The sequence below is a fragment of the Mobula hypostoma genome, chromosome 3 (genome assembly GCF_963921235.1).
Source record: "Mobula hypostoma chromosome 3, sMobHyp1.1, whole genome shotgun sequence".
Classification (NCBI taxonomy): domain Eukaryota; kingdom Metazoa; phylum Chordata; class Chondrichthyes; order Myliobatiformes; family Myliobatidae; genus Mobula; species Mobula hypostoma.
In genome coordinates, this window is record NC_086099.1 from 35748070 (window position 1) to 35761681 (window position 13612).

Below are 13612 nucleotides of genomic sequence, written 5' to 3' on the forward strand. Positions count from 1 at the left end.
ATGGAATTGGAGCTCAGTACTCATGCACATTTACCTCGATAGCTGGTGCTGCATTTTTCTTTCCTATGGAATGAAGATGCTCAGCTGTAAATCACTGCCTCGCAAACCAACAAAAGATTAATAATCATTTAAATATTGCCGATGCAGTTCATTTCCCTACATTTAAAGCCTATTTTCTAATGCATATCCATGTTGAGAGAAGAGCCAACAACTGGACATTGAATATGACATTACTCATGTATTCTTTACCCACAAATCAATTTCAAAGCTCTTAAAAACACACACATCATGCAGCTGAATTACAGAGTTGTAAATTCCAAGCTAGAGCAAAGCCTTGGGGCAGATTGCACTTGCTGAGCAGAGGGAAGCGGGATATGACAGTGACAGATGGTCTCAGTCTTGGTGCTACCTCTTACTTGTTGGCACTGGTAAATATTTCAACAAATTATGTGCATTCATCCAGTACTCTCAGTGTTGTTAATGAATGCTATTTTAGCCTGATTCTGTAATGCCCCTTCCTTTCTTAATAAAGTAACTTGAACTTTTTCTTTTCTATATACTTAAATCAGAATATATATATATATATTTACACGTATTAGTATTTTTAAAAATATTAGTTTAACAAGATAAATTGTTATAAGACCATAAGACATAGGAGCAAAATTAGACCATCTGGCCCATCGAGTCTGCTCTGCCATTCAATCATGGCTGATCCTTTTCTCCCCCTCCTCAACCCCATTCCCCGGCCTTCTCCCTGTAACCTTTTGATGCCGTGTCCGATCAAGAACCTATCAATTTCTGCCTTAAATACACCCAATGGCCTGGCCTCCACAACTGCCTATGGTAACAAATTCCACAAATTCACCACCCCCTGGCTAAAGAAGTTTCTCCACATCTCTGTTTTAAATGGGTGCCCCTCTATCCTGAAACTGTGCCCTCTTGTCCTACACTCTCCCACCATGAGAAGCATCCTTTCCACATCTACTCTGCCTAAGCCTTTTAACATTTGAAAGGTTTCAATGAGATCCCCCTTATCGTTCTAAACTCCAGTAAGTACAGACCAAGAGCCAGTAAATGTTCTTTGTATGATAACCCTTTCATTCCTGGAATCATCCTAGTGAACCGCCTCTGGATCCTCTCCAAGGCCAGCCCATCTTTTCTTAGATGAGGAGCCCAAAACTGTTCACAATACTCAAAGTGAGGCCTCACCAGTGCCTTTCAAAGCCTCAGCATTGCATCCCTGCTCTTATATTCTAAACCTAGACACTAGACACTAGAATACTACAGCACAGTACAGGCCCTTCAGCCCTCAATATTGTGCCAACCCATATATTCCTTAAAAAAAATATACTAAACCCCTTCTCTTGAAAGGATTCTAACATTGCAATTGCCTTCATCACCTCCAATTCTACCTGCAAGTTAACCTTTAGGGTGTTCTGCACAATGACTCCCAAGTCCCTTTGTATCTCAGGTTTTTGGATTTTCTCCCCATTCAGAAAAAAGTCTGCACATTTATTTCTATTGCCAAGTGCATGACCAAGCATTTTCCAACACTGTATTTCATTTGCCACTTTCTTACCCATTCTCCTAATCTGTCTAAGTCATTTTGCAGACTACCTGCTTCCTGAACACTATCTGCCCTTCCACCAATCTTCATATCATTTGCAAACTTGGCAACAAAGCCATCTATTCAGTTATCTAAATCTATTTCTGCTTATAGATTTTCTTTCATTAAGTCAGGTATATATTAGTAATTATGGGTCTTCAACAAAAAAAGTTTAGATTATTCTTCTACAATTATTGTACAGAGTTTTAAAGAGGTCCTGTGAAAGACAGGGTCATGATTTCAAGTGACCAACAGTGATACCAGCACAGATTTAGCAGAGGAATTGGCATAATTTATCCCTGTAATTGCTGGTATTTCACTGTGTATAATTGAAAGCAACAGGGAATTTGGTCCATTGATTCGCCACAGTGAATTGCTCAAAGTGTGCTGATATGCGGTGGAATGTGGAAACCAAGGAACTGATTATAGATTTCAGGACAGGAAACCAGAGGTCCATGAGTCAATCCTCATCGGAGGATCAGAGTTGGAAAGGATTAGTAGCTTTAAATTCCTGGGTGTTACTATTTCAGTGGACTTGTCCTGGGCCCAACATGTAAATGCAATTGCAAGGAATGCACAGCAGTGCCTCTACTTCCTTAGGAGTTTGTGGAGATTCGGCATGACATCTGAAACTTTGACAAGCTTCTATAGATATGTAGTGGAGAGTATATTGGTGCTTCCCAGCCTGGTGTGGAACCAACAATGCTATTGAGCAGAAAATCCTACAAAAAGCAGTGGACTCGGCCCAGTACATCACACATAAAGCGCCCCCCCCCCCCACCAATCACTGAGCATCTATCATCAGGGACTCCACCGCCCAGGTCATGCTCTCTCCTGGCTGCCACCATCAGATCGAAAGTACGAGAGCCTCAGGACTCGCACCGCCAGGTTTAAAAACAGTTACTACCCCACAACCATCAGGCCCTTCCAGGGCTGGACTTTAGGCAGGGCTAGGCAGGGCTAGGCTGGGCTGCAGCCCAGGGGCCAGAGCTGCAGAAGGGCCCAAAATAGGTAGTTATCATCATGGCGGACAAAAAAAGATACGAGAGTGAAGCACAGAAAAGAAAAAAGAAACAAGAAAAAGAGGACCGTGAGAAAGAAGCATTAAAAAAGACATTGAAATTGACAGAATTTTTTAAACCTGTTCTTGATGATGCAGCAGTACCATTGCTCTTGTCACAGTGTGAGACCCGTGGACAGATGGAGACTTGTTCAACAGCTAGCGCTAGCACCAGCATTAGCACAGGACCACCGTCCTTGCCACAGTCAGCAGCTAACGTTGAAGAGGCAGAGAGTGTGACTTTGGGATTCCCAACCACAGAGGCCTCTGAACAACCAAGTCAGGCCTCCATTAATGTTAATGTTACCGCTACTGAGGATCCTTACAGCTCTGATCCTGCTCGCTGGGGAAAGGAAACGTTAGATGATTCAGTCCGAGCATGCTGGGCTAAGAAAGGGCTGAAGTCCTGCCAGAATAAGAATGTGGATATCAAAGCTTCAGAACAAGTATACAAACAGCAGAGACATTTTTCCCCAAATTTCACTTCAAACACAGGTCATCTTGCAGGTCATCTTCCCAAACGTAAGCATTGCTTTGAGGCTTTACCTGACTCTTCCTGTCACAAATGCGATCCTTCTCCAAGCTCAAGCTAGTGAAGAACAGGCTCAGATCCACAATGGGACAGGACAGGCTGAATCATCTTACTCTGATGTCACTTGAAAGTGATCTTGTTCGGAAACTGGATTTTAGTGATCTGATCAAGGACTTTGCTACGAAGAAATCCAGAAGAACTAGGCTCTAATTTTAAAAAGCAAGCCTCTGACTTTGTAAATATCTAGGCTTGTGTGTCAGTGCTGTTCCTGTTTTTGTGGCAATAGGCTAATAGTTGACTGTTTACAAACCTAGTAAGTAATAAGTGGTCTTTACTCTGCAAGCCACATAGCACAGCAATAGGTTAGTATGTTCTAGATCTCATTTTTCAAAAAGATTGTTGTATTGTCAAGTTTCCTAGTTTGCATAGTGCCATCTCTCTTGGCCTTTTTGTCTCTCATTTCCATTTTACTTTCTCAGAACACACAGTTGAGAAAAATACCGAGATAAAAATGCTTTGGCATTGTTTGAGAAATAAGGCCTATGATATGTGCAGCAATAGCTAAATAAAGATTTAAGATTGGGTACATCATACTTCGTCTCCCTCATAGCTTTACTAAGCCAACTAAGCCTAGGTCAATTGTTGAGTGCTTTAGATGTTGTCCTTCAAACTAAGAATCTGCATTACTTTCTGTCCTCCCTCTTAACGCCTGTAAAAATATAGCCTACGTATTGTACTAAACTAATGTCTTGGTTCATAGCTTTGATATTTAGACCAGTACGACCTTTACTCTTGTTCTTGCCTTTTTTTTTGCTTGGTACAGCAGCATTTTACGGTGTTGGCAAGGGCCCATCAGGGCCTCCAGCCCAAGGGCCCCGGCCTTGGGCCCTTCAACAGAAGGGGTAACTACACTCAACATCACTTACCACATCATTGTAATGTTCCCACAACCAATGATCTCACTTTCAGGGACTCTTCAACTCATGTCCTCGTTATCTATCACTATTTATTTATATTTGCATTTGCACAGTTTGTTGTCTTCTGCACTCTGGTTGATCTTTCATTGATCAATAGACAATAGGTGCAGGAGTAGGCTATTTGGCCCTTCGAGCCAGCACCGCCATTCACTGTGATCATGGCTGATCATCCACAACCTGTACCCCATTCCTGCCTTCTCCCCATATCCCTTGACTTCGCTATCATTAAGAGCTCTATCTAACTCTTTCTTGAAAGCATCCGGAGAATTGGCCTCCACAGCCTTCTGAGGCAGAGCATTCCACAGATCCACAACTCTCTGGGTGAAAAAGTTTTTCCTCAAGTCCGTTCTAAATGGCCTACCCCCTATTCCCAAATTGTGGCCTCTGGTTCTGGACTCCCCCAACATTGGGAACATGTTTCCTGCCTCTAGCATGGCCAACCCCTTAATAATCTTATATGTTTCAATCAGATCCCCTCTCATCCTTCTAAATTCCAGTGTATACAAGCCCAGTCGCTCCAATCTTTCAACATATGACAGTCCCGCCATCCCAGGAATTAACCTCGTGAACCTCCGCTGCACTCCCTCAATAGCAAGAATGTCCTTCCTCAAATTTGGAGACCAAAACTATACACAATACTCCAGGTGTGGTCTCACCAGGGCCCTGTACAACTGCAGAAGGACCTCTTTGCTCCTGTACTGAACTCCCCTTGTTATGAAGGCCAACATGCTATTAGCTTTCTTCACTGCCTGCTGTACCTGCATGCTTACTTTCAGTGACTGATGAACAAGGACACCTAGATCTCGTTGTACTTCCCCTTTTCCTAACTTGACATCATTTAAATAGTAATCTGCCTTCCTGTTCTTGCCACCAAAGTGGATAACCTTACATTTATCCACATTAAACTGCATCTGCCATGCATCTGCCCACTCACCCAACCTGTCCAAGTCATCCTGCATTATCTCAACATCCTCCGCCCATTTCACACTGCCACCCGGCTTTGTGTCACCTGCAGATTTGCTAATGTTACTTTTAATCCCTTCTTCTAAATCATTAATGTATATTATAAATAGCTGCGGTCCCAGCACTGAGCCTTGCAGTACCCCACTAGCCACCTCCTGCCATTCTGATCCTATTTATAGTTACTATTCTATAGATTTGCTGAGTACGTCCACAATAAAATGAATATCAAGGTTGTGTATGGTGGCATATATCTACTTTGATAATAAAATTTACCTTGAACTTTGAACAAATGAAATGGAATTGATATTAATGTGTGTTTGAATATTAATGTGCATTTGATGGTTGACAATGATATGGTGTTGCAAGTGGCCTCTTACCACGTTCCATGAGTCAATGTGGGCTGCTTTGTTCTGAATGAAATTGAGTTTTTAGGTTGTTTTTGGAGCTGCACAGATCCAGCAGCTGCAGAGTATCCTGTGTTGAGGAATTCACCTCAGAATTGTGTGTTGGATGTCAGGAGATGAATCACTCACTACAGGATGCCATGCCTTTGGCCTCCACTGGTAACCACAGTATTCTTGTGAATAGTCCAATTGAGTTTATATATCAAGCATCCATATTAGTGAATTGGACTAAATATAATGTATCCAAGTTTGCTGATGATACAAATCCCAATGCCACTGTGGCTGAAGTGGAGGATGTTCAGAGGCTTCAGAGAGATATAGATGAGCAAGCTAGGTAAGAAGGTCCTAGGAAAATAAGGTCATCTGTTTAGGTTGAACAAATAAGAATGTGAATATTTTTAATATGATCAATGTTTGAACGATTTGGTGTTCAGAATAGGAAAATAAGAGTTATGTGGTCCTTCATTGCAAAAAGTTTGAGTACAAGAGTAAAGATATCTTGAGACTTCCGGTAGCGCTCATGGAGTGAAGTCGCGTTCTTGACTCGCTCCATTACCTCTGAGTTTTTTCTCTCTATGGTCAGCTATACTTTAATTAACTATTAAGGCATCAATTTCTACAATACTTTGAATTAAACTGAATTCTCTGACAATTGGATGATACTGAGATCGGCTATGTCTAAGAACGGGAAAGACGGCAAGGATGGTAAACCTCCGGTTAAACCGAAAGCTACGGATCTCCCTCCGACTGAATCACCGGTGACTTTGAAAGCGATATCGGAGTTAATTCAGAGGGAAATTTCAACCTCTGTTAGGGAGATGATTCGTACAGAAATTGTGGGCTTTGTTAAAGACCTGATTCATACGGAAATCTCAACTAAGTTCCAGAAAATTGCCGATTTAATTGATAAGATGCAAACATGTATTGCGGAACATCAGTCGGTTATATCTGATCTTCAAAAATCCGCGCAACAAAGTGAGCTTAAGATGGGGAAAATCGAAGAAACAATTAATGTAATGAAGAAGTAACTTGACTTTTTGACTTTTAAAAACTCTGACTTGGAATCTAGAATGCGACGGCAGAATTTACGAATGATTGGGGTGCGTGAAGCTGTGGAATCTAACAACCCCATGAAGTATTTTTCTCAACTTTTAAAAGATGCATTCCCTACTGTATTTCCTGACCAACCACCGCTACTGGATCGTGTTCACAGAATCCCATCATACTCGTCTAGGTCAGATAGACCTAGGCATGTTATCTTATGTTTTCATTACTTTCAAGACAAGGAGAGACTGTTTCGATTCGCTCGATCTAAAGGTTTCATTGATTTTTCGGATCTTAAGTTCCGATTCGTGGAAGATTTCAGTAAACCAATCTGGGACCAACGGGTCCGTTACAGATCCGTGATGTCGGAATTCTATAAGATGGATTTAAGACCAGCGCTGCTGTACCCTGCACGTCTAAGGATTCGCATGTTAGATGGAGCCCTTCGTTTTTTTGATTCTCCATCGGATGCCCAGAGTTATCTGGATCAACTTTCATCTTCAACATCTTAATTGCCTTTTTTTAATTTTCTCCGTTGATCGGAGGCTGTGAATTGGTTGGTTTTAACTTTTCTGTGCCCTAGTTGGGCAGAAAAGTTTACTTTCGATTTCTTAATATGGCTGCTAAACTTTCTTTTTAACTGCGTCATTTCTTTCTTTTCCTAGGGGATTCTGGGTGGTTACTTCCCTTTTGTCATCTTACGTATTTCCTGTGCGGCCTTAAATTTTGTAGTTTTTTTTTAAATTTTATTCTGTTTTGCTTTTTATAATCATTTTATGTTAATAATCCTATTTTTTTTGTTGCTGTGTCTATTCATGAGTTTGAGGTTTATTGTGGTTTTTTTTTAATATATACTTTCCGGCTTTTGTTCTGTTCTGTGTGTATTTTAATTGAGCTAACTTTTTTTTACTTATTTTTTTACTGTTTTACAACTAGCTGATCCTTTTCATATTTATACCTTTTTTTTAGGGAGCGTATACCGGAAGTCATGGGGGTAGTTTTAGCGCTTGCTTCTTTCTGGCGGGTCTGCTTTAGATTTCGCCTTGGGGTCTTGGGGTGGGGGGTGGTGGGAGGGGCTTCACGTTTTAGTTTGTTTCTCTTTGGGCTATATACATTATTGAAGTATTGGTTGCGTCCTTTTCCCCGGTATCATTTGTATGTTCTGTTTCCTCTCCGGGTTTGTGGGTCGCGCCTATTGTCAATCCTCCTTGTTGTGGGTTGACTTTAGGATTTATGGAGTCTATTATTAATTTTGTCTCCTGGAATACTAATGGTCTTAATCATCCTATTAAAAGGAAAAAAGTTTTTAAAGTGTTCCGGAGACTTAAAGCACAAATTTTATTTTTACAAGAGACCCATGTACGGAGGGGGGACAGACTACGTTTTTTCAAATTCTGGAAGGGACAACAATTTCATTCGAACTCCAATGCTAAGATTCGAGGCGTCTCTATTTTTATAGACTCCTCAGTTACTTTTATACAACAGGATATTATCTCTGATCCGAATGGTAGATTTTTATTGGTTAGTGGTTTACTATTTAATAAAAAAGTGGCTTTGGTTAATGTTTATGCTCCTAATATGGATTGTCCGGAATTTTATAAATCATTGTTTGATCAGTTTCCGAATTTGAACGAGTTTTCATTGATTTGGGGCGGAGATCTTAATACCTGTTTATCTCCAGCTTTGGACCGTTCGGCTCCTTTACGGACTTTACCTAATAAATCTGCAAATTTGATTAATTTTTTCCTTTCTGATTCTGGGTCGACGGACATTTGGCGTTTTCTGCATCCTCAGGAAAAAGATTTTTCCTTCTTTTCACATGTTCATCATTCCTATTCAAGAATTGATTATTTTTTCATTGATTCTCGTCTCATTCCTTCAGTGATTAAATGTGATTATGATTCTATAACCATTTCGGATCATGCTCCACTTAAGCTTTCTATTAAAATTATGGCCAATATACCAAACAATAGACAATGGCGTTTTAATTCGCTGTTGCTTCAGGACTCGGACTTTGTTAATTTTATGAATGAACAGATTGAGCTTTTTTTTACAATTAACCATACAGAAGATATTTCGGTTAACACTCTTTGGGACACTTTTAAAGCCTATATTCGGGGTCAGATTATTTCGTATTCCGTTGCTTTGAGGAAGAAACAGAAGCAGGAGGAGATGGCAATTGTGGACAAGATTAAAGAAATTGATAAGAAATATGTTATGGCTCCTTCTGAGGAGCTATACAAACAAAGAACTGAACTTCAAATGGAACACAGTTTACTACTCTCGTCCTCGATTGTAAACCAATTAAAGAAAACAAGAAGTGATTTTTATGTTCACAGTGATAAAATTGGCAAGCTGCTGGCTAATCAATTGAAATCTAATTATGTTAAATCTCAAATCAATCAGATTTATAACCAAAATGATCGATTGATATTGGATCATGTGGGGATTAATCAAACCTTTTGTGATTTTTATTCTTCTTTATATCAATCAGAGTCTCCTCGAGATTCTAAATATATGAATGATTTTTTAGATAAGTCAGACTTCCCTCAGATTTCACAGGATATGTCTTCTTTATTAGATACTTCCATTACAATGGATGAGATTAAGAATGTTATTTTTTCTATGAATCTGGGGAAAGCTCCTGGCCCTGATGGGTTTACCGTTGAATTTTATAAATGTTTTGCTTCTTTATTGATTCCTTGGCTCTATAAGGTTTTTGAGGCTTCTTTGAAACTTGGTAAACTTCCGGAATCTTTTAATAGAGCATCAATTTCTTTAATACTAAAGAAGGATAAAGACCCTGCTCAATGTGCATCTTATAGACCAATATCTTTATTAAATGTTGATTCTAAAGTTTTTTCTAAGTTATTAGCAAATAGACTAGAAAAAGTACTTCCTTCTATTATTTCGGAAGACCAAACGGGTTTTATTAAAGGTCGTTACTCTTTTTATAATATTCGTACATTGTTAAATATCGTTTATACTCCCTCACAAAATGTTCCTGAGTGTGTTATTTCTTTAGATGCCGAGAAAGCTTTTGATAGAGTAGAATGGCCTTATTTATTTAAGGTGCTTGAAATGTTTAATTTTAGCTTGAAATTTATATCCTGGATTAAACTGTTATATCACTCCCCTGTAGCCTCGGTTCGTACTAACTCCTTAAACTCACCTTTTTTTCCTCTCTTTCGTGGTACTCGACAAGGCTGTCCTCTTAGTCCCCTATTATTTGATATTGCATTAGAACCTCTTGCAATTGCTATTCGAGAATCTTCAAATATTACTGGGATAACTCGGGGATTAAAGTCCCATAAATTATCACTCTATGCTGATGATTTACTTTTATATATTTCTAATCCTGAGAGATCCATTCCTGCTGTTTTAGAGTTATTAGCACAATTTGGTCTTTTCTCTGGTTATAAATTAAATCTTAGTAAGAGTGAACTTTTTCCGATTAATAAACATCTTCCCTTATATTATAAATTTCCATTTAAATTGATTAATAATTACTTTTCATATCTTGGGATTAAAATTACTTGTAAACATAAAGATTTATTTAAGACTAACTTTTTACCATTAATAGACCATATTACTCAACTTTCATCTAAATGGTTTCCCTTATATTTAACTTTGATTGGTCGTATTAATGCAGTTAAGATGTTTTTTTTGCCAAAATTTTTATATGTGTTTCAGGCATTACCAATTTTCGTTCCTAAATCTTTTTTTGATAAAGTTGACTCTAAAATTTCTTCATTTATTTGGCAGAATAAGAATCCGAGACTGGGTAAAATACATTTACAGAAAGCTAAGAGAGATGGAGGTTTAGCATTACCTAACTTTAGATTTTATTATTGGGCTATTAATATTCGACATATGAAATTTTGGTTACTTGACCGGGACATACTATCTATTCCTAAATGGGTAGCATTGGAATTACAATCTGTTCAGGGTTATACACTTGGTTCTATTTTAGGTTCCTCTCTTCCTTTTGATTCGAAACGCCTTAAGCAGGTCTCTAACCCGATAGTTAAATATGCTTTGCGCATTTGGTTTCAATTCAGAAAATTTTTTGATCTTAATCAATTCGGGTTAGCGATTCCTATTTTAGGTAACATATTTTTTCCTCCCTCTTTTACGGATCGCGCTTTTCAAACTTGGAAGACTAAGGGTATTTTACGGTTTTTGGATTTATTTTTAGATGGTTCCCTTATGTCTTTTGAACAATTATCTAATAAATATAACTTATCAAGAATACATTTTTTTAGATATTTACAAGTTAGAAATTTCCTAAGTACTATACTTTCTTCCTTTCCAATGCTTCCTCCTATATATATTTTAGATTCGATAATTAACCTTAATCCATGTCAGAAAGGTGCATCGGCTATGATTTATAATATTATTATGAAACTTAGGAAAGCTCCATTTGATAAGATTAGGGTAGATTGGGAACAGGAATTGGGGCTTACCATTTCTGTGGATGATTGGGGGCAGATTTTACAATTAGTTAATACTTCCTCTATTTGTGCTAAACATTCCCTAATTCAATTTAAAGTGGTTCATAGAGCACATATGTCCAAAGATAAGTTAGTGCGTTTTTACTCGCATATTAATCCTTTCTGTGATAGATGTTCGGGGCAGATAGCCTCTTTAACTCATATGTTTTGGTCTTGCCCTACTTTGGAAACTTTTTGGAGAGATATTTTCAATATTATTTCTAAGGTATTAAATATAGATATCTCTCCTCACCCTATTACTGCTATCTTTGGACTACCTAAAATTTCTAGTAATCTTTCCCCTTCAGCCCGTAGAATGATTGCATTTCTTACTTTAATGGCGAAAAGATGTATTTTACAACATTGGAAAGAGCTTAATGCTCCAACTACCTTTTTTTGGTTTTCTCAGACGATTTTATGTTTGAATCTGGAGAAAATTAGAAGTAACCTTTATGATTCTTCATTTAAATTTGAACAGATTTGGGGACCTTTTATTCGATATTTTCATTTAATGTAATATTTACCCTTCTTGTTTTTTCTTCACTGTTTTAATGGAGGTCGGGATTGAGGACGTGATTTTAAGTTTAACTCTGTTTGGTTTCAAGTTAGCCCATTGCTTTGCTTTGCTTTTAGTTAGTTGCACGGTGGGTTTTTTTTTGGGGTTTTTTTTTCTTTTTTTTCCATTGATATATATAAAATCTAGTATACTATTATGTTATCTTGGTTTCTTATGCTTAAATTACATTGTTTGTAGTATTTTCTTTTTGGTATTGTTATCTTTTGGAATTTTATTATACTTTAACATTGTATTAATGTTTATATGGCTTACCTTTTTTGTATACTTACTCAATAAAAAGATTTAAAAAGAAAGAAAGAGTAAAGATATCTTGTGTCATGTATTTGGATCCTGGTCAGACTATACCTTTAATTTTGTGTACCTAAAGAGGGAGCAAAGTGAATGTTCATGTAAATTACTCTTGGATAAAAACAGAAGATGTTGCAAACAGTTAGCAGGTCAGGCATCGTGAGTGGAAAAAGAAGTAGCAAGAATTAACATTTTACATTAATTAGTTTAATGTTTTGATTCTTCAGAACATGAGAAGCACAGACTCTGTAAAAGTGCAGACTACATGAATTTACACTTCAAAGTGAAATGGCTGTACAATGAATATGTCCGAGATCTTCCAGCAATCAAAGGGACGATACCTGAATATCCAGCGTAAGTATGCTGAGCCATTAAAACTGCTGTGCTGCAAAGTTTGAAATGCTTTACTGTTGAATTAATTTAAATATGTTAGAACATAATTCAAATGCATATGTGCTCCATATTTTAAAATGCATCATTTCAAAGTATCTGACTCTTTTACGTGTTCATTAGAAGTTTATTTGAATTTTGAATATATTTGGTCTTACATAGGTGGTTTGAACAATTCGTAATGCAGTGGTTGGATGAGAATGAGGAAGTCTCACTAGAATTTCTACACGGAGCTCTTGAGAGAGATAAAAAGGATGGGGTATGTATTCAGATACTCTACCTTGTTGAGACATGTTTAGACCATGAATAATAAAATCTCGTGGTGTAGTAGACAGCATATTGTATACTAAAGGTTGGCTGGCTTATAAAAAACAGAGAACAGTCTTAATTGAAATTTATAGCAATAATGATTTTTATTAAACTTTTTTTCTGCACCATCTTCAAAGTTTGAACGTTTTGACAACTGGAACAAGACATAATATATTCAGTCTGGTTCAGTAAGAGTATTACTGCGATGTTCCATTCTTTAGTCTGACTTATATTTAACCTATTTGACTAAGTTGCTCCACGTTAATAGAATGCAAAGTCTCTGAAGATACATAGGTTCTGAAATTTATCCTACAGTAATTCAATGCCATTTATAAAGAATGTCAATTATTTGTAATTAGTAAAATTAAGTTTACCCTTACTGTAATTTTGCAAAAATGATTTTGTAATTTTTGGGTTATCATTCTGACTATATTGTTCTTCCAAATTCGGCTTCATCTGCAAATGAAGTTTTCTGAATCCTAAACATCAAGTTAAGTTAAAAAAAATTAATGTACAAACTTGAAGTTGTGGCCATTATGTGAGTGGAAAGTATTAGAGTAGTGTGGCTCAACAAACTTGGGCAAGCACTGGCAGAGGTTCTAAGTAAGTTTCTAGTAATTTTGCTTTCTGCTAGTACATATCTAGTGTGCTGAGAATGGATCCAGAGTTAGTTGAATGTTCCTTGTGTGAAATGTGGGAACTTTGGGAGACCTTCAGTTTCCCATGTTAAGAAACTGGAGCTGCAGCTGGATGACCTTTGGCTCATATGGGAAATTGAGGAGGTGATAGGAGCTACAAGGAGGTAGTCACCCCTAAGTTGCAGGATGCAGGTACCTAGGTGACAGTCAGGAGAGGGAAAGGGAATAATCAGCCAGTGCAGAGTACCCCTGTGGCCATCAGGGTAAAAAGACCTGATGGAATTTATACACAGGCCTGGCTACAAGTTACAATGGGAGCTAGAAAATACAT

General features: G+C 37.8%; 1 protein-coding gene across 5 annotated transcripts in view; it reads left to right on the top strand.

Moving 5' to 3' along the window:
- Nucleotides 1–13612, top strand: part of LOC134343935 (protein unc-13 homolog B-like) — a 519229-nt gene that overhangs the window by 436441 nt on the left and 69176 nt on the right. For all 5 annotated transcript variants that reach the window (XM_063042888.1, XM_063042887.1, XM_063042890.1 and 2 more), the window contains 2 exons: nucleotides 12172–12298; nucleotides 12497–12593. In XM_063042888.1, the coding sequence (XP_062898958.1) occupies nucleotides 12172–12298; nucleotides 12497–12593 (224 nt within the window). The remainder of the gene's footprint in view (nucleotides 1–12171; nucleotides 12299–12496; nucleotides 12594–13612) is intronic.